This window comes from Falco rusticolus, chromosome 6 (assembly GCF_015220075.1).
Source record: "Falco rusticolus isolate bFalRus1 chromosome 6, bFalRus1.pri, whole genome shotgun sequence".
Lineage (NCBI taxonomy): Eukaryota > Metazoa > Chordata > Aves > Falconiformes > Falconidae > Falco > Falco rusticolus.
In genome coordinates, this window is record NC_051192.1 from 52759068 (window position 1) to 52779921 (window position 20854).

Below are 20854 nucleotides of genomic sequence, written 5' to 3' on the forward strand. Positions count from 1 at the left end.
GGCCGCCGAGAGGCCTCCTGCCGGCAGCCCCTCCCCGTGCCTGTCCCCCACCGCGCCAACGGCCGCCGCCTGTCCCCGGCCGCCGCCCCTCCCCCAGCCCGTTCACCGCGCGGAGGCACCCGCCGCACCTGGCCGCGCCCCGCCCCGCCCCGGCCCCGGTCCTGGCCCCGCGCCGGGGGCAGCGGGGGGGGGGGGAGGGGGGGAGGGGGCGCCCTCCTGAGGCGCGCGGCCGACGGCGGCGGGAGGTGACGGGCGGCGGGAGCGCGCGCACGCGCGCGCACGCCCCGGGAGGAGGAGGGGGAGAGGAGAAGGAGGGCGGGCGGGCGGACGGGGGCGCGCACGGGACGGTGTGTGAGGGAGCGAGCGAGGGGAGGGCGATACCGGGGCGGAGAAAGGCGGCAGCGGCGGCTTCGCTCGGCTCAGGGCAGGCGAGCGGGGACAGACGCTGCCGAGCCGGGGGACACAGCGGCCGCTGCCGCCGGCTCGGGGCATCCTTCCTGCTGCTCCCCGCCCCCTCCCCTCCCCGCCCTTCCCCCTTTCTCTTTCTCTCCTTCCCCGCTGTCCTCCGGGGCCGATCGCTATCGGCGGCGCGATCCCGGGGCGTTTCCGCGGCGCCCGTGCCGGCAGCGGCCGAGGGGAGAGCCGGCCCCTCCCCTCGCCGGCCGGGACCGAGAGACCCCCAGCTCCGTCCCCGCCTCCGCCCCTTGCCGGGGCTCGGCGGACAGGGCCCGGCCCCAGCTTGGCTCCCCGGCGGCGGGCTCGGCGAGGATGTCGGGCGGCGGCGGCAGCCGGGAGGAGGAGCGGCGCAAACTCGCCGACATCATCAACCACTGGAACGCGAACCGGCTGGACCTGTTCGAGATCAGCGACCCCACCGAGGTGAGCGACCCCGCCGCGGCCCCCCCCGGCCGGCCGGCCCGCCCCGCCACCCTCTCCGGGCCGCCCGGGAGGTGAGACACGGCGCCCGGGCCAGGCCGCACCCGCCTCCGGCCCGCGGTCAGCCTGGCCCCCCGCGCCGCCTGCCCCCCGCCGCGGCCGGGGGTCGGGCACAGGCCTCCCCCCGCTCTCCGTTAACGTGCGGCCCGCCCCGGCCGGGCAGGAGGCTCCGCTCCCAGGCGGGGACGGTCGGGGGGCGAGCGCCGGGCCCCTGGCCGTGCCCGGAGCGGCGCGGGCGCAGGCAGGTTGCAGCGGCCGGGGAGAGAAAGGGAGCGCAGGGCCGGAGCCCGCCCCGCCGCCCTCCCCTCCCGCTGGCACATGCCGGCCCGACCCTGCGGGACAGGCGGCTCCGGGGCAGGAAACCCTCGGGGCGCTGGAGGTGGCGAAAGGGGGCGGGCAAGGGCGGTAATGCAGGAGCTGCCCCCCTCCTCCCGACCCCCAGGCGGGTTACCTCGGTGGGCTTTTTTTTGTCTGCCTGCGACTTAAGCAGAGCCGAAAGGCGGCTGGTGGCAGAGGAGGGCTGAGCAGTCTGGTGGTGGTGGTGGGCTTTAGTTGTTGCTGCTTTTTTTTGTTTCTTTAAATACTCGGCTTTGTGCAGAAGGCGCCTCTTGGGAAGCAACCTGCTCTACTCCAGCGGCTGTCCGGGCCGCTGGTGCAATCCCCGGGGTGGCTCTCCCAGGGCGTGACGGACGGAGCGCTTCGGCTCCCCGTCTCCGAAGGCTGCCAGCCCTCTGTGTAAAGTAAATATCGGGAGCAGGTTCGTAGTCCCGAGTTCACGTGTTGTACTGGAAAAACACAGTGGGTAATTTCTTCCTAATGAAATGGGTGTTTCTGATGGCTGAGGGAGGCTGGCTTTTGCTCTTTTTATAAAAAGCAATGGCCAAACCACACCCTACCGCTACCCCTTGTCATGTTCCCTTTGGCTGGTTCGTGCTGTGGGTCTGGTTTGAAAGCGGCGGCGGGGGAGGGCTGGGGAGGCAGGTTACAGCCCTGTTTGTGTGTGACAGCGCTCCCTGCTCGGAGGGTGGAGGCTGGTCATGTGCGTGTTCCCGGGGAAAAGGAGGAAATTCACACTTGCTCTTGGCCTGGCCCTGGTCCTGGTTGTTTATTAACACAAGCCTCTCAGAAATCACGTTGGCTTGGGCTTTGGAGCTTGCTCCCGCTTCTGCGCCCAGGTGCTGGCTGCTGGTGTAGCCACGAAAAAGTCTTGAAAGCGATTGTAAGGTTGTTAAGGCTCTGAGAGCTCGAAAAGAATCGCTTCGGGTGTTTTCAGTTCTGCTCATTGCAAGCTATTTCTTGAATGCCGAGATGAGAGTTTTCTGTGACTATTTCCTACATCTGGCAATATTTATCATGATTAAAGCTCCTTGCTTATATTGCATAGGTTTTAACAGTATCACTGTTGGCTGACAGTCGCTTGTTCAAAAAAGTGGGCTGATGCTAGTGTGAAGGAGCCTTCGTGATTGCATCTGAGAACATAGCACAGTCTTTCTGGAACTGCAGGTTGACTGCTAACTGTGGCTTATTTTTTGTCTGATTAATACCTTTGTCCATTCCCAACACGTTCTGACTCCAACCTATTTTCTTTGTGTTTATGTCAAATTGTGCTTCTGTAGTTTGGTTAGTAAGTAGTTTAAGAAATCCTAGCATTTTTTAGGTCAGCTGTACATGTTTATTATAATTAAATAGACTTTGCACAAAAAGCTACCAGCTTCATTATAGTTATTATGAAAAGAAATAGAATTTTACTTGCAGTAGTTCCACACCTCTGCAGTTAAGCCTCTGAACCTGTATAGGAGGATACTTACTGCTGTCAATGATGTTTATTTCAGTTGAACTACTGATAGTAAAAATTAAGTGCATGCATATCTGTTTAAATGTCTGAGCTTTTTAGACTCCTGGTTCTAAAAATGTTTAATAAGACTGCAGGTGCATTTACAACAAACTGGCAGTAGGTAACAGTTTTATTGAGAAACTATATTTTCCTTCTGGGTAATTACAAATACAAATGTTTGCGTTTTTTTCACTATTAACCCTGAGCTGACCCAAAATTGGCAATATTTTCAACCCAGTTGGTGGTGCGATTCACATGTGTACTATTTATCAGCTTAAATGAAAGCCCTTTTACTAAACTGCTTGGGAGCTGACAATCCTCTGTTGTTTTCCCTGCTTTTCCAGTCTCAGCTTGACCGTAAGGCATGTCTTGCTTATTGTAGGGGCTGCAGCATGCATGGCATCTGTGAAGATGCAGTAACCTGGATATGACTTTTGGTTGGGTATATCTGAGCTGGGTCACGTGGATCATTTTAAACTGTTCAGACATGGTCATTGGCCTGCGATGTTAACTTTGCAACTGGCACGTGCCTGTACTGCAAACTGTCGCCCGGGAGCTTCTGGCTGTATATATCATGTTTAGAATATCGAGACTTGATGCTTTATAGTGATTCTCCAGGCATTTCTTCAGTGTAAACAATCTGGTTTAAGTGACTTGTCTGTTAGGTTTCCTGTATAGCAAGAGTAGGATTTTCCAGAGGAGCTAATCACTTCCTTAATAATAGGGTTTCAGGGAGATCCTTCAGAAAAGGAAAGGAAAAGTGAAATCTAATGTAAATTGACTATAGAGTTCTGACCGTATAGCTTAAGCAGTGACAGTGAAAGGTACTCACATGTAACCTACTGATGTACCTTGGTGTTAGTTTCAAAAGTGTAATCCTTTAGTGAGGCGTGGCTGCTCTAAATCTATTGGGTCCTCATCACTTGAATCTCCATTCAGTGGTGGAGACTTGGTTTTGAATGTATAGAGTAGTATTTTGAAAGTAATTTAAATGTGTGGGTTTTTTTCAGAGAAGTGCTTCATGAAATGAATCAGTTTGAATTCCTGTTAATATTTTATTGTGTAGATACATCCTAAGGGATTAGAGATCCATTTGTCTACTTGCTGCTTTTGAGAGTTATGCACAAATTATTTTTTAAAGCCTGTAAGATTTTGAAAAGCAAGGGCCTTGGGTAGGATATATTGTTGAGTTCTGTTAGTAACTTTTTCTTAACTTGTGTGTTAGGAAGTTACTCAGGTCATTCAGTGCTACATTTGCCCAGCAAAATGGGGATAAAGGGAACTTTCTGTTCTATGCTTGAAGTTGAGTATTCCTCCATCTGTATCCCATGTGAAGGAAGACTTCTTAGGAGTGAGGTTTTCGTATCTTCACATGCTTTCACTGAAATTACTTGTGGATTGAGAGCAAGGTGGTAGTTTTAACTTCATTAGGTATTTACCTATTCTAACACTAGTTGCTGTTCTGAGAAATCTGTTAATGATTTGCATTATATTAATTCTGATTTTTTTTTTATTATTCAAAAAGTAGCTGGGAGAAGCTCTGTGGCTTCAGAAGCTTATAAATGAACAAAACTAAAACCTCTGTTCTTAAAGTTCTAGCAGCCAATATTATGTATTCTCAAATGTTGTCAGGAATGATGCTAGGTACAAAGCTTTCCTAAATAAGTATGTAATACTGATATTAATTCAAACTTGATTAAGCTTTACTGTCACTACTTTAAATGATGAGGTAGCTACTCGCTCCTGCAAGTCTAAGAAAGATATAGCAGGTTTTGGGGAAATGTGAAGTGAATCATGCTTTTGTTTGTAGATAGATCAACACTCAGAGTCAAAATGAAACAGTGTATTAACACTTTGCCTTAAATCTGCTTCCCCTTTCTGTTCATTGTATTAAACAAATGTGTGGATGTTTTTACTATTTGGCTTGCCTGTGTTTTTTTTCTACACCCCACCTGGCCCCAAGGATAGAAGCACAGTAAAAAGACCCAGATCTTTTGCAGTAGGAAATAAGTTGATGTTTTGATCTTGATTGACATCTTGGGTGATTATAGTACCGAAAGTTTACAAAAAGGAGTAAGTTTGAAGTAATGATTGGGTAACAAGTGCACAGTTATTCAGAGTCTTGTAGATAAAACCTTATTTTGCATTTATACACTTTTTTTTTCTTCAATTAAAGTGCTTACTGGAATTAAGTGACTGAGTATATAAAATAACTGCATATGGATATTTTGGGGGAGAGCAAGGAAAACAAAGGCACTGTAGACTAGTCTGTTTATTGACTAGAATAAATCCTCCTGAAAGCATTTAAGGCTTGGTTTAAGATGCCATTTGTGAACTAGACAATTATTGTTGAACTTGATGACAAAATAAGGTTTTATCTTTAGCGTATGCTTGGAGAACTGTATATGAGAGGAAGAACACTGGTTTTTCTGAACATGGTTTGTGGATAAGGAATGTAAATTGCATTTAATTTTTTGAGATGGACACTTTAGAACAGGTGGGTTTTCTTTGGTAATTTCCCATGGGTTCAGGGATTGTTGTTGGAAACACTGATCTGTTGTAGTTTTGCTTTCCGATGGAGAAAGCTGTTCTAAACTGACCTCATACTTGCATATTAGCAAAAGTAGAAAGGTCTAATCAAAAAGCTTAGAGAAGTAAAATGCTTTGTGTTGAGAGTTGACTCCTAATGAAGTATTTTTAAATGGTCATAATTAAAAAAAAAAAAAAAGTAGTATTTGGAAGGTCTTTATGGCTATTTGATGATTTTATTTTTTTTTATCTGAAGTAACTTGTGTAACACTTAGCAACAAGATATTACAATAAACTCTTCAGAATGAGGTGGAGTTTTTTTGTTCGGAGTGTTCTTGGTTTTGTTGGGTTTTTTACATTGGCTTCCCCCTTGTTTTCATGTTACATACATTTGGTCCAGTCAGCATGTTTTAAATTCTTTTATTTGGCTTTGAATACAAATAGGCAATCTATTCACAGAAAATCATGCACAGTACATTGGATGACAGTATATTTTAGGGTTGATGCAATTTTTGTCTTTGTTCTTTGGGTTCAGATCTGATTGTGGTTCACTAAGTGGTGTTATATAGGTTCGTGGTCTTTTCGAAGTAGTTATGCAAGCTTGTTGTTTAAATCTAGTTAAAGCAATAAAAATTTGGAATCTTTTCGGTTTTAACCCCCTGCAGATTCCTGTATGCATGGCTGCTCACCTGTAGACTTCGAAAAATCTGGCTCTGAGACTTTTAAAAGGACTCGTGTTTTAACACTGGGATTACCAGTGATTGTGCCTATCACATTGTGCATGATACTGGTAGTAGAAGTGCAAGCAGGAGGTAGGGAAACTTAATGTAAATGGTAGAAATGCTTGTGCCTTCTCCACACGTTGAATTCCACAGCTTCAGTAGTTTTAACTGGTGCAGCTCTGCAGACTGTATTGATCTTGATAAGCTGGTAATATATTTGAAAATACTGTCGTTTTAAGTTTTCCAAACCTATGATATGGAAAATAAGTTCTTTTTGCAACAAATATTTAAGCTAGTACCCAGTCTGGAAAGGTGGCTTGGAATCTTAAGGACTGGTGCCTGTGCTTCTTAGTGAGCAGACTATTCAGTAATGACTACCACTAAACAGACACAGTTAAGAGGAGGTAAAAACACTGCAGCATTAAGTAGAGGTGAGCAATTTCTAATGGCAGCTTACTAAGTCTGAGTTCCAGTTCTGCATTGAAATGGCTGGAGAAAAGAAGTCGGGAAGGGAGAAGTCTCCTCATTAGCATCAAAAGGACCAGTTTTCTTTTAACTGCATAAAAGTGAATAATCTGTCTTTACAAATGAAATGTAATCATTACTATCTAAAGTACGATAAGTTGTTTGAATTAAGATCTTGACTGCAAACTACAGAAAACATAATGTAATGAAAATATTTCTAGGAAGAAGCTTGATGCTGTGCTTTTAATATTCTTTGTTAATTCTAAGTTATTTCTTTAGTTAGTGGCTAATTAGGTCCATACAGTTCAGTCATACTGGCTTTAAGAATTCCCTCCTGATGTGTGAATCTGTTCCCTGGCTAAAATGCTATTGACAAACAGCATTTTTCAGTTGAAAAAAACCCTAGTCTTCTGGATATGGTAGGGATTTACTTTGTTTGCACAAGTGTGTGTGTGTGTGGGGCGGGGTCTGACAAAACTTTTCCTTTCAGAAAGGTTAAAATAAAATGAATGGAACGTAATTTTTGTGGAAAACCTTGCTTTATAATTCATAAAATCTTGCTTTTGACCATACATGCTTTTATCATCTAAACAGGGTAAGGAAAACTAAAACTTAGCTGGAAGTTGTTAAAAAAGTTGAAGTGAACTGGTGTTTGTGGTAAGGATGTAGATCGTAAGAAACCACTCGGAATTTATCTTTCTGTCAGTGTTTGTTTGAAAAGTTGCTTTGTTACAAATGAAGGATAATAGGTAGTGGCTATGCAAAATTCAGTGTGTTACATAAAGAATAACTTCTGGTTTTGACCAGTGGTTCTGATGAAGGTGAAATTGAAAATCATGGTGTGAAGTAATAAACTTAGTGTTATGATAAACCCAAGTAAAGTCAAATTTAGCAGATATTCCAGGTTTTGCTCTGTCTTTTCAAAATGAACTTCTCGCTAATGGAGGCCTCTTCTGAAGTGTATTTGAGTAAAGCCCTACTTTGGTAATTCTTGATTTTTTTGAGAGGTTTTTGGCTAGGAAAAATATTTACCTATAAAACATATATTGAGTGCTCATTTCAGTGAATAGAGATGTATGGGATTTTGCTTTTAGCTTCTGAAAAGGCTAGAGCCTGTTAATTTCTGCAGTTAAAGTTGTTACGTGGATTTTGGGGATTTTTTTCTCCTCACAACATAATTTTTACCTCCAAAAAATCAGCTGCTGGCTTTAAATGCAACAACATTGTAGGATAGTTTTTTCTTTAACTGGATATAAACCCCAACATATGAACGATTTCAGTACTGTTAAGCAATGTATTTGCATTAATTATGTTTGTTAAGTAGCTGAGATGAAGGTAGGAGGGCAGCATGTTGCATTAAGTATAGCTCATAGCAGAGTTAAGAATTGCCACATAAACAACTGTCTGCTATCTAGTTTGTTAACTTCAAGATCCAAAATGGTAAATAAGGTTGAACACACATCTTCCTGTAATTTTTTTGAGGTTTTGTAAAAATATAGCACAATACATTTCTCATTCTGGAAGGAATCAAGATCTTTGAAAGTGAAAATGCTCAAGGACCATTGGGTTTTATAATTTTTTAGGTTTCCTTTACTGTCTTGTCTCTCTACCTTCTTCCATGCTCCTGTGTTGTCGTTTTCAAAGAAGGAAATGTAAACTTTGCTGATTTGTATCAAGATGATCCTTTAATTTTTATTATTTGCTAAGCAATTAAGAATGGGAAATTGAAGGTAAATTTACAGTAACAACACTAATTTTTAGCATTTTCATTCAGTTCAGTGGCCTTTGTAAAGGAAATATTCCTATCTTTTCTTTCCTGAGTTGTTGCTCGGTGTTTTCTGTAATCAAGGTGTGTATCACAGTGAGGTTTTTTTTGGTCTTGCTTTATCTTTACGACTGAGGGGTCAGAAATGCTCTTTAGCTAACTTTTTTTCTTTTTCAGCAAATGTTATCAGGTTAAACCAAATTAGCTATTAGATAGTTCTGGATGCATGCATGACGTAGGTCATAATTCTAGTTAAACACTCTGCAGAGATTCTCCTCACCCCTATCTTTAATTGCAGGTAAAAATTACTTCTTTTCTGTAACTGTCTCTGTCTAGAAACTTAATAAACCAAGATGAAAACAGGAGACAAGAGAAAACTCTTGTAGTAGAAGTTCAGGTCTAGCAGTAAGATTCATTCACTCCATCTTCCTGGACTATATCATCCCTTGTGAGCTTCAGCATAACGAACAAATATATGAGATTCTAACATAACTTTTTGCGGGAGAGTTGGGGGTGGGGGTGGAGGATAAATTTTCCATGTGATTGGTTGCACTCAATCACCAAACTGCAATTTTCTGCCTTTCATTGCTGTCTAGTTTGGTTCTGTAGTAAAACTACAAAAAAAATCTGCTCTGACATGAAGTCCAATGTTCATCACTTCTTTTTTTCCAATACTTGCCTCTTTTGCTGATACCTTCTTATTCTTAGGTGACTTTTTTTCTTTTAGATATGTATAACTTGGTAAAACCATTTTGTGTAATACTTCAGGACTTTGATCATCTACTTCTGTTACAGGCTTTAGCCTCAAGGTTATCAGCTGATTAGTATTACCGTATGTTATATTTCATTAGGTATTATAGAGCTGTTTTCTTTCTTTGTGTGCTCACCTGTAAGTTGAACGCTTTGCTCAACTACTCTTCAGATCATCTTCTAGCCCAGATATTCTTACCAGGGAGTCATTCCTCTGATACTACCTTAATTTTTGTCTCCTTACGAAGCAGCCATCTGTCTAGATACTGCGTTCTTCATTTTTCTCCACACGGAGCATGACAGGGTTGTTAATTGCCCTGGTCTGTCTTGGACAATTTTGCTATAGATCACTAATTACTTCTGGAAATGTCTTTAGAGTCTGAATCCTGAAAGAACTGGAAAAAAAGTCCTAGGGCTAGGGTGGTCATCTAGAACAGGGGTCCTCACACTTTTTAACCAGGGGGCCGGTGCGCGGATGAAGTGGCAGGCAGTCATCTGCAGCTGCTTGGTTTCCCCCCCCCAACCCCCGGCGGGGGGGTTCTGTAAATACCGGGGGCCGGATTGAGGACCCTGGGGGGCTGTATCTGGCCTGCGGGCCGTAGTTTGAGGACCCCTGATCTAGAAGATCAATATACGGTGTTAGTTGTAAGTGCAAATGGGACCCTAGGAGATATAAATAATACTCTGATACACATATTTCTAATCTGTCTTTTAATTTCATCATATAAATAGAAGAATCTGTTCATAAAGTTTGATTGTACTGCTGAAACTGTGTATGCTCCTCTTCTGTAAGTTTGTACAACCATGTCATCTGTTCCAATCAAGCAGAAAATACATACCAACTTTGCAAGGTTTAAGCTTTTTTTAAATGTAGCTTGGTGTATCTTAAGAATAATTATCAATGGATTTCTAATTTTACTCATGTATTCTGAGTGTAAGATATAGTGCACTTAGAAGAAAAAAAAAAGGTAAGGAGTTACTATAGTGATTCTTCTCAAGGACATTAGAAAACCTGCTGGTTTGCAATGTAATTGGAAATTGAGTATCTGTTCAAATAAATGATTCCTAATGCCAGCTCAAATCTTGGGTAAATATTGTAGCATAGGTTTTGTGTAATACAGCACTGGATGCTATGGAGTGGTGGCAAACTGAAACAAAAATGATGTTATATGTTAATGGCTCCAGGGTAGCTTGGTGGTTGTGGGTTTTTTGTTCATAGTTTTTATTGTTACTTGTACTTGTAACTAGAACTAAGGAATATGAAAACTCTCACAATAACTTAGTAACTAGTACTAGATTCGTTTCTTGATGAATTGTTACAAGACTTGCCCTTGATTTATTGCATCCCAGGGCATGGCTGAATTTCTGGTCTACTCTGCAGTGAAAGTACCTTCACAGTGGGGAAAATGTGAAAGAATGAGTTGTCTGGCAACAACATTTGACCAACAAAGTATGTTGCCCATAGCTGTATCTATGAACTAAAGTTTCAGTGCTTAGGTTTTGCAGGCACCCCTGGAGCTGTTCAGTAGAGCTTCCGCTTCGTCAGGTGAGTGGTCTTGTCAGTCCACACTTGACTGTTTTCTTACAGACAGATAAATGGTTTAATCACAGTGCCGTGCTTTTGCACACATATTGTATTGCTCACAAAACCCAGTGAAAGATCAGAATCCACCTTCTTAAAGAAGATTACGGGCTGTTGCATAGCCTGTGGTTGAGCAAAAGAGTTCAAACAACGAAGAAACCCTCCCACGATGACCACAGCAAGAAAGGTGTCTCCCTCCCTCTGCCTTCCCAGAAGGTGCTCTACTTGGAGCAGTACATCAACTTGAAATTGAAAAGTGCCCTTCAACCATTTTGTTGTTCTCAATTTTAAAATAATTATTCCATGTTCTTTATTTAACAAATATCAGGACAGTGCTGTCTGTGATACAGTGTCCTCCTGGACAGAAAGATATTTATGTGGAAACAAACCGAACTGTACCAGGTTGTGTTTTAGAAAGCTTTGCATTGATAAGTGATATTATAAAGGCTATTTTATTTTATGTTGAGAAAAACTACATTCGGATCATATCCAAGCATTGCATGCTTCTTGTAGAATGCTGGATGTTTTATTAGGAAACATTTAAGTTGTTTCCATTTAAAGTGATAGCCTTACTGAATATGAATACTATTTATTTGCAATGTAGACAGAATGGAATTTTTAAAAGAGCTCTTTAACACTTACTGTATTTATTCTGGCTATTGCAAGACTGGGATAGACTTTTCTTATCTGGAAAAGGAAAATAATTTGAAAATTGTGATGGAAAGACAATGTTTAGTAATGAAAACATTGTTCAGTCCTGCTAAGTAGTTTTCGTGGATTGCCTATTATGTCTAGTGTTTGCTGTATAGTTGGAAAACTCAAAAGTGGAATTACTTAAGATTATACTATTTAGCGATCTAATGCTTTGGCTTTGAAGCTTTTAAAAAATAAAAAGGCCAAAAAACTGTTTCCTCCTTCAAAAATTGATGAAATGCTCTAACAAAGCCCTTCTTTGTTTTGTGTAAGAGATGTATTGAAATATTTTTGGTAGTCTCCAGAAATACTGAAATTGTATCTAGTATTACAAGAGTGTTTTTAGTTGTTGCCATAGTGCGAGAGGGACTATTTCAATAAATTCAGCTGTTAAGCCTATAGCCAACTGTTTTCAGGCAGATAAGGACTGATATGTAGACAACAATTAAAAAAACCCCACCACAATGAAATAATTTTATGCACTGACTATTGGCATATTCACTGAAGCAAGCCATCTACAAGCATGTAAAGGCCTAACCATCTCAAAGTGATGAAATTGTCAGTCCCAGGAAGTGCTCAAGACATAAGTTGGGTTTGCAGTCTGTCTCAAGTGTTCTAACCATTTATTAGGAAAAAAATGTGGAAGGAGAAAGATATCGTTTTTATCCTAGAGCCTTTCTCAGGATTTAGAGTGAAAAATCTGGTTTTCTGTTACCTTCTGATTTCTGTCTGTATCTTTTGCCTAAAGTTGGCCTGCAAGGTAGGGTCTGTGGGACCTTACAGTGGTAAAATTTTACAGTGTTCAAAATCCTAGTAGAATTTTCTGAAGTAGTAATCATGAAAATATCTTAACAATCTGACACAGACTCAGTATCTTGAGTGTTAGTAGTTCTGAAGGAGTTGCTAATTTTTCTTGTTGGAAAAAGTTTGCAGTCTGCTGCAGGCTCTGGGATACTCATTTCATGCTTTGCTTTTTCTTCTACATTAAGGTTGTGTGAACTCAGAAAATCAGTTCATCAAATGGATGAGACCTTAGCCAAATTTGAAAACTTTGCCTTCCTGAAGTAATCTTCATTCATCTTGAGTGATGTGTCAAATGGCAGCACAAAACTTGGATAGCATTGTACCGGTGTGAGAGTCATGTACTGAAACAATTGTACAACACTCTGATAGTGATAGTCTGAAGCTTGTAAAAAGCTATTGAAACTCAGCACTTAAGTGTCTGTCTTATCTTCAGTGTTCCATGCTTGCCTCCAGGTCTTTCAGCATCCTTGTGTGCGTGGATGCTCATAAATATCCATGTCTATCATTATAAAAGCAGTGATCAGCTCTCTCAGTAAACCTATGTAGAAACCTTCTCTCTCATTTTTCCTGCCCCCCCCCCCCGACCCTGACTCAGCCCCAAAATTCTCAATTCCGCAACCCTAAACTGGGCGCCTCCAGCTGTCTACCTGGGGTGAAAAATGTCAATTACAACAGTCTTGGGATGTGTTCATCCTGCTACATAGGCTTCAGAAAGAGCCTGGGAGCATGACTTTATCCAGCTTTGTCAGTAGCTTCCTGTGAGATTACTGATCAGCTAGTCCTCTGGTACGTGCCATGTGGACTTTGGAGTTTGGAACGGCTCAACTTTTGCAGTCGGGCCTCTTTATAACCTGCTAGTCCCTGCGCTGGTGGTGGCTGTTACAGTGGGCATTTCTTCTAAAAGAGTGGGGAGAAAAGATGTTTATTTCTTGCTTGCTGTACTGTTAAAACCATATATGTGTATGTTTTCCTTGTTTTGGAGAGGATTACTTCATCTAATATGCTCTCACCTTGAGTGTCATCTCTTCTGGGTACCTGCTAGGTAAAGACAGAATGAGTTTTCTGGATTAACTTTGCATTGAATTCCTCAGCTGCTGAGAAGGGAATCTTACACCAAGGGGAAAAATTCCTTCCTAACCACCTCAAAGGTAATTAGGATAGTACTCACAGCAGGTAGAGCTAAATTTAGCCAAATCCTGAGGGTAAACAGGGTGTTTCTTTATAGTGCAAAATGGCCAAGGCAGTTGCTCTGATGCTGTTACACAATTTTTTCCTAGTTCCATCTCCAAGGTAATACTGTGACATTATCAGTTGTAGTGGAAGTCTGCAAGCAGAGTGAGATACCAGTATATTTGTGATACCTTTATACCCGTAATTTTTTGAAGTAAAGTATTGAAGAACACTGTTCTTTGGCATGGCTGATAGATCAGTAATGTGGAGCCTCTTCCACCTCAGCAGCTCTAAAAGAGGATGAATAGTTTCACATGTACGTACATACTCAGTTCCGCGGCCAGTTCTTCACCCGCCTCTCAGCACTTCGGAAGCACAGAAAGAAAGCTGGTAGCATTGAACCTCTTCCTCCCATCACTGCCATCTGATTGCCGTCATGGAGGTTGTCTTCTGCAACCCTGAACTGTCCCATTTTTGATTCTCATCCAGCTCTACGGTGTTGATGATAGTGAAAGGCAGCAATGGGATTTTCTGCTGCTAATGTTTAGCAGTTGCTTTGAGCTGATCCTTACTGCTTTCACAGTATCCAGAAGTGCTGAACAGTAGCAGTTAAATTTGTATGGTGGTATTTTCTGTAGTTTTCAAAACTTTGGCCGGTCCTTTCTCTGCCTTATCCTCCACCCACAACATCCATCAGACTTCAGTGTCTTTAAATGTTGATAACATTTTAATTGGTGCTTAGTTTATTTCAAAAATTTCTTTCCATGTTTACAGATGTGAAATCTATGTGAAATGAAAAACAATTTGACAAGTTTAGGTTTTGCTAAAGCTTACTGCATTTGGAAAAAGCTGCTTACTTGCTACACACAAATGGACTTTTTTTTTTCCTACTTTTTTTTTTCTTTTTCCCCTGTATTACTGAGCTTTCCTGCTTATCTGTGCCAGTAGGAGAGAACAGGGTAGTCTGACTCTTCCGTTACATTTACATTACATTACTACATGTCTAAAACAGTTTTGTAGGTAGAACATAGATGATAAGTTTTTTACGTAATGAGTGATTTTGAGTCCAATTAGTGAAAGAAGGCAATGCTTAATCAAAAATGTTTGGAACCCAATGATAGTACTTTTTTTTTTTTTTTTTTTGGCTTAAGAGTGCTTCTGCATGATATTCAGCAAAATGAGATTGCTTAGATCATACTCCTACTTGTGTGTAGTTGTAGCCTCTTAAACCATTTTGTGTCTGTGTGAAAGACATCTAGCATTCTCACTTTGTTATAATGTCTTTAGGACAGTGAGATGGGAAAACAACGATGCAGATACATGAAGTGACGTGTTGAAAACTGTGTTGTAAATTTGATTATTACAGAGCCAGAAAGAAAAGCCTGATATTTATGCATGTATGCAGTTTCCTGTTTGTAGGTATATTTATCTGCTTACAGTGAGAATGTATGCATACAGCATACATACAGGTTATGTATCTTCATAGGTAACTTGAATAATTTTAAACTATGGTTTGGTTTTTTTGTTTGTTTCAAAAAGACAATATCAAATCTATATAAGACTGTCATTTCAGTAAATAAGTAACTAAAATTTTGAACCTGATGAACAATTTCTCTTTTCCACATGTGTAACTTTCTGGTATTCAAACTGCTCATTAAGACAAGTATATGTGTTTTGTTAACATTCTTAAAGTGAATACTAAATATAGAAAAAACTAAAAAATCCCCAAATGCTTTACAACAACAATAATAATAATAAAAACTCTTCTTGAACAAGTTGTTCAGAGTACCTAATCTTTAGGATTAGGTACTCTGAACCTAAAGAAAGCTTGCTTCTCATTGTGGATGATAAAAATACACAATATGGATAATACTGTGTGAACTAAGAATATATTAAATGTGCATGATTTTTTCTTTGTTTTGTTTGTTTGTGTTTATGTCTGTACAAATAAAATATTATACAAATAAGCCTGGAAAAGCTTACTGTCCTCAGTAGTAGAGAAACAAACCAGTATCCCACACACATATCACACTGGGACAGATTATTGGTTGTTTAATAAGAGGAAAAGAGACTAGAGACTCCTTATATTTTTAAAAACCTTTCTACTTTTGTATACTGCAGTCTTTGCTTCTTGACAGTTGTTGGTCGTGTTTGAGTGTTGTTTTTTTTAATATTTTTGGTCATCTTTTCATAGTCTTGTGACATGCTCTCACTAATAAGAGGATAGACCTGTCTTTTGGCATAACTTCTCAGCCACGTTAATCCTGATTTGCAGCAAAAAGAATCTTTGAGTAACACCACCAGTTAAAGCCTAAATTGTTTCACAGTGAGTCAGAATATACTTGAAATCTTGCATGGTAGTATCACTTAATGCCTTCATTAACTATGTTTTAATATCTGAGCAAGCTAAACCAAGTTACTAAAAGCTTTTGTAATCTGAGCCTGTTTAAACTGGAAATAGTCCTGTTCACAGTTAATCATCTGCATTAATGTTTGTATTGTAACTTGTCCTTGGTCCGTGTGCCATTGCAATGGCAGCCCCTTGATAAGAATAAAATTAAGGTTATTTGATAGAATTGTATTTCAGAGCAAGAAAATGCTTGAAAGTAAGGAACCAATTACTTTCTGGTAGGTTTTTGCAATGTGGTGGTGACAAAGGAAAGGTGGGAATTTCCTACGTGGAGTTAAACTAAACATATAAGCCATGTCACTGGCTGCAAAGCTACCTACTGGGCAGAAGTGTAGGACTTGCTGAAAGTAAGAATTCATGCACAGTACACTGGCAAACTCTTCTGGCGACTCATGATTAACACAACTGCAGAGACCAGTTTTGTTAACCAGTGCTACGTGATAAAAACAGTCATTTGCTGACCTAAAAGAAATCCTTAAAATAGAGTTGGTAGTGCTTTTCAAAACACAGCTCCTTCGGTAATCAAATGGGCCATGTGAAGAATAAAATGAAGCACCTTCATGGGTGGATTCCCCAGTGCAAATACCTTCTTGACTGGGGAAGTGCTTTTCACTTTGTTATTCTATATTTTTAAAAAATATGGTATGTATATTTTCTGTATACCTGAGACAGATTATAGAAAATTTAAATGCTGCAAATTGCAAACCAAAATTTACTTCAGTGTATTCGGAGATTTAGATTGTATTTTCAGAGTGAAAAGCATTTCAAGCATATTTTTTTTTTTTCCTAAAACTGAAGTGTGTTCCAGAGGGCTGGAATTTTGTAAGTAGGGAACAAATCTTAATTAAAAAATATATGTATTTTTTTGCCTTGTTTTAATAAAAATGTATGTTATCTGGGCTTGATTATTGTCAAAATCTGCTCCTTGAGATCACTTTCTCTGTGGAGCAAGCATGAAAATTCTCATTGCTTAGTCATGTAAACCTTACTGATGATGAAGAGTGGGTAGCCTGTGGCACAGGGAGGAATTGCATGTCTAAGCTCAGTAGTTCTTGATCAGAAGTTAAAGATTAATGGATGATGGAATTACCGTTTCTGACTCTGACATTGCAAATTAGTACATCTCACTTTATTAGGATGAATCTGTCCAAATAGAACAGGTTGCAAAATGGAGACCTATATCCTTATACAGAGAGTTTTTTTGCTTCTTTTTGTGTTCAGCAGAAGTTCCGAAAAATTGGGCTTTGGGGAAAAGATGCTTTATTTCTGTTTATTTATTTGTTTACCTTTTAATGTCTCTAATTGCTATAGCTTAACATTTTAGATTGAGGACCTTGTGGAGGTGATGTCATTGTAAATTAGCATCTTCAGAGGGAAGTGAGCTTATAGTTGGTCAAGACTTCTGTATAGTTTGGTCATGTATATCGATTTGTAAAGGCCCAAATGTGTGTGTTACTGCATGGCAGTTTGATTTCAGGACAAAACCCTAAAAATATGATTTCTGTTTTCTATGGTTAGTCAAACTAGTCAATTTCATTATTCCTAATTTCTGCTGTATATAAATTTAATTAAAAAAATAATTTGCTGGACTGTAACTTTCGGGTGCTGAAGTACGTGCTGTCTCTTGGATATGCATTTGAAAGGTATGAATCAAAAAGATGAATGAAAAAAACTGTTCTCTGCATGAAAGGAAAAAACTCAGAGCTAATTTTCCTAGTTCTTCAGTGCTCAGGTAGCTCACTTAGCATTAAGAAAAAGCTTGTTTAATTCTTGCATTAAATAATTTGAAAAGAAACAGATATGAATTGCTTTAATAGTTGCCCGTATGCCTTTTGTATTGAGAATTTCCAAACTTCTAACAACGAGGACCACATTTTTATAGTGCTGAAATGGGAGAGGCTCATCTGTGTGATTTTTGTGGACATATGTATTTTTCAGATAGCTACTAAATATGAAGTTGCTCTAAAAAATGACAGGGTGATCCACATGTTAGAAGTGATGTCAAATACATGATTTACCATGCTCTCTGGAGGAGCAGTCCTCTTGACTGCTCTGGGTGTCCAGATTACAGTTTGGAAGCAACTCTTCACTGGCAGATACAGGCCATGTAGATTTTACTATGTTAAAACATTACAATTGTTAGTCTAGTACTCTCAGCTGGGGTGAATGTTTACTTGAGAATTTTTGATCATGAAATTGACAATGATTAGGAAAGTCTTCATTTTTGGTGGTGGTTGTTTCTAGAAGCAGTGCTGTGACTAATTCACAAGATGCAGATCCTAGACCTGTATGATATAAACAGATCTCCATTGTCATACAGATGTAATTATACAGTGGCATTTTTTTTATCATTGCATGTTGTTACATACAATTTACTAGCTACATACTGGTGTGCCAGTTAAATTCATAAAACAAGATCTTACATCTGCAAATTGAAATTAAGGAGAGATTTAGAGTTCCATTGGTTACATAGTATTTTGAGATCGATAAGATGATCCACAAGTGTGTTTTTCTTCTTAGAATAAGACTGTTAATTTCTTTCCTATTTTTTTTTTTTTTAAGTGTGCAGGAGGAAGGCTGATCCTCTAACTGTTTTGTGGATTTGGGGCTTTTTATTTATTTTGATTTTTCTTCCATAAGAACACTGACACAAAGAGGCTTCCTTTGGTGTCTGAAGCTCAGGTACTGCGTTTGGGCTTCTTTCCTCCTTCTGCCCCCTGTCTATACTTGTGTGAAGTGAATGAATGAGAAGCATGAAACTAGACTGTTAATGTAATTAGACCAGTGTTTCTTCATTCTTCTCTTGATCTGTCTTTTGTCCTGGTCTACCCGGCTTTCCTTTCATTCCTGCTTTCTTGGCTTGTTTTGTTCTGATGATGTTCTATTGCTTTGTGGAGTTCTCCTCCAAAGTCAAGTTGTACTGCTGTGGTTAGTGGGTGATTATTAACAGTAATAATAAAACTATTTCCACCCACTCCTGCCCTCCTGTGCCCCACATACCCTGTAGCGACTACAGGATAGAAACAAATTTGGTATTGATGGTGGTGAATCACTTTCCCTTTTGCACTCAGATGTTTGTCTGGAACTTCGGAACGGAACTGTATTCAAAAGTAACATATACAACCTGAGGAAATCTCACCAGTTTGAGGACATAGGGAGGGCAGGGAATATTTTATTATTTTTAAAAGCCTCTTTTGAGTCCTTGCCTTAGATTTCTGTGTCTGTTTTGCTTTTTCTGATCTTTCATTGCTTTTTGGTTGTATAATCTTTCTTGAATGAGCAGGACTTACATGTTAAAAGAATCATGAAAATTCCTGATGACCTATTTATGTTTTAAAATACCACTTTGTAGTCGTAAAGGGAAAATGTGTTAAAGACTAGTCTTAGTATTTTGCGCTGGTGAATAGAGTGATCAAGCTGATTTTGGAGCCACTATACAGTGGTTCATCTGATATTTGAAAAAATGTTCTCAGGCTTACAGTTCACCTCATCCATATTTAAAATGATATCATCATGTATTTCACTAACTCAAATGTATTCTGCAAAATAAAACTTCTCAGATGCCAGTGAATAGTCAAGTAGTGGGACAGGTTGCACAGGGAGGTTGTGTGGTTTCTGTCCATGGAGATTTTTAAGACAAGACTGGGTAAAGCTGCAACAGCCTGAGCTTACCTCAGAGATGACCCTTCTTTCAGCAGAAGGTTGGATTGGAAACTTCCGAGGTTCCTTCCTCCCTGAATTATCCTGTGATCTTAAATGGATCAATGGTATGTGTGCACATCTGGGATGGACTGCATTGCATTAGTTGGAGAAATGACTCCTGATATGTAGAACCACTTATATAGGTTTTACCGTCTCTACTCTCTACCAGTTGGACTCATACCTGGAGAGAAATTTGCAAATGTTATGCTGCTACTTAAACTACTTTATTTGGCTTTTTTCATTCCTTCTTTTTCATGGCCTTCCTTGTGACATGTATGTTGGGACATCCCAGTATCGGAGCTCTCCTGTTGATCTCATCCTCTGTTATTCCGTGCTTGGAGGTCAACTTGTGTGAACTAAGGATATCTGCCTAAGCTAGCTGGTGTAATAATTGGTGTTTTTGGTAGGAGAATAGTCTTGAAAAATCGGTTAGCCTGTTTAAATTAAATGTTTGAATAAGAACATAGAACAGTTTGGTTTGGAAGAGACCTCTGGAGGTTTCTGGTCCAACCCTGCACTCAAAGCAAGGTCAGCCCTGAAGCCCATCAGGGCTTTACCCAGTAAGGTCTTGAAAACCCCTAAGGACCAGGCTCTATGGGCACCTTCCTCAACTGCTTGATTGTTCTAATGGTGCAAAAGCTTTTCTTTCTATCCAGTTTAAAGGCCTCTGTTGTTTCAACTTAAGTTTGTTGTCTCTTGTCCTCCCACCATACACTATTGTTAAGATCCTTGCTGCATATTCTGGATGGCCTCCTTGTAGATATTGTGGGCTGCTTGGTAGATCTCCCCAAAGCCATCCCTTCTGGAGGAACAAACCCAGTTCCTTCTGTGTCTTCTCCTGAGATGGTTCTCCATCCAGCCTCCTGACCGTCTTGTGACCCTCTGCTGAACTTCGGTTTATCCCTGTCCTTCCTGTATTGGCAGCCCAAAACTGGACTGATGGGTAGAGGAGGATATCATTTTACTTGACCTAAAGCCTGTATTCCTCCTATTAATACAAGTCAGGATGATGTTGGCCGCCTTTGCTGCCAAGGCATGCTTCTGAATCATCTTCAGCTTACTATCCACCAAGATCTCCAGGTCCTTTTTAGCAGAGATGCTCCCCAGCCAGTGATTCTTGAGCCTGTGTTATTGCAAGATAGTATCCCTTTCAGGGCAAGGACTGTGCATTTGTCCTCATAGGATTCCATAGAATTAAAAAACTGCTCAAAAACCCAAACAAAAACCAAAGTGACAAGAACCCAACCCAAAACCCAAACACCCACCTTGAAGAACTTCCTCCAGCAAAACATTGAGATGTGCTTGAGTGCTTTGAATACTGAAATTCTTAGATCCTTTTCAAAGTTGAGCACAGCATTTTTCTACCCCTGTCCTACCCAACTTTTATGACTGAAAGTACTTTGATGTTTCAAGATCACTTTATGTATCCTTTGATTTAGGCATACATTGAAGGAACATAGTTTGCTTATATGATATTGCTGTGGGAGGTGGC

The 20854-nt window shown here is 40.6% G+C and overlaps 1 protein-coding gene across 22 annotated transcripts in view; it reads left to right on the forward strand.

Annotated features, from left to right (window-relative positions):
- The first annotated feature begins 331 nt into the window (after positions 1-331).
- AFDN (afadin, adherens junction formation factor) overlaps positions 332-20854 on the forward strand; it is a 131620-nt gene continuing 111097 nt past the window's right edge. For all 22 annotated transcript variants that reach the window (XR_005104787.1, XM_037391072.1, XM_037391082.1 and 19 more), the window contains exon 1: positions 332-879. Coding sequence is in view for 21 of the 22 variants with exons in the window: in XM_037391072.1 (XP_037246969.1) it covers positions 769-879 (111 nt within the window). In the remaining variant the exon portion in view is untranslated. The remainder of the gene's footprint in view (positions 880-20854) is intronic.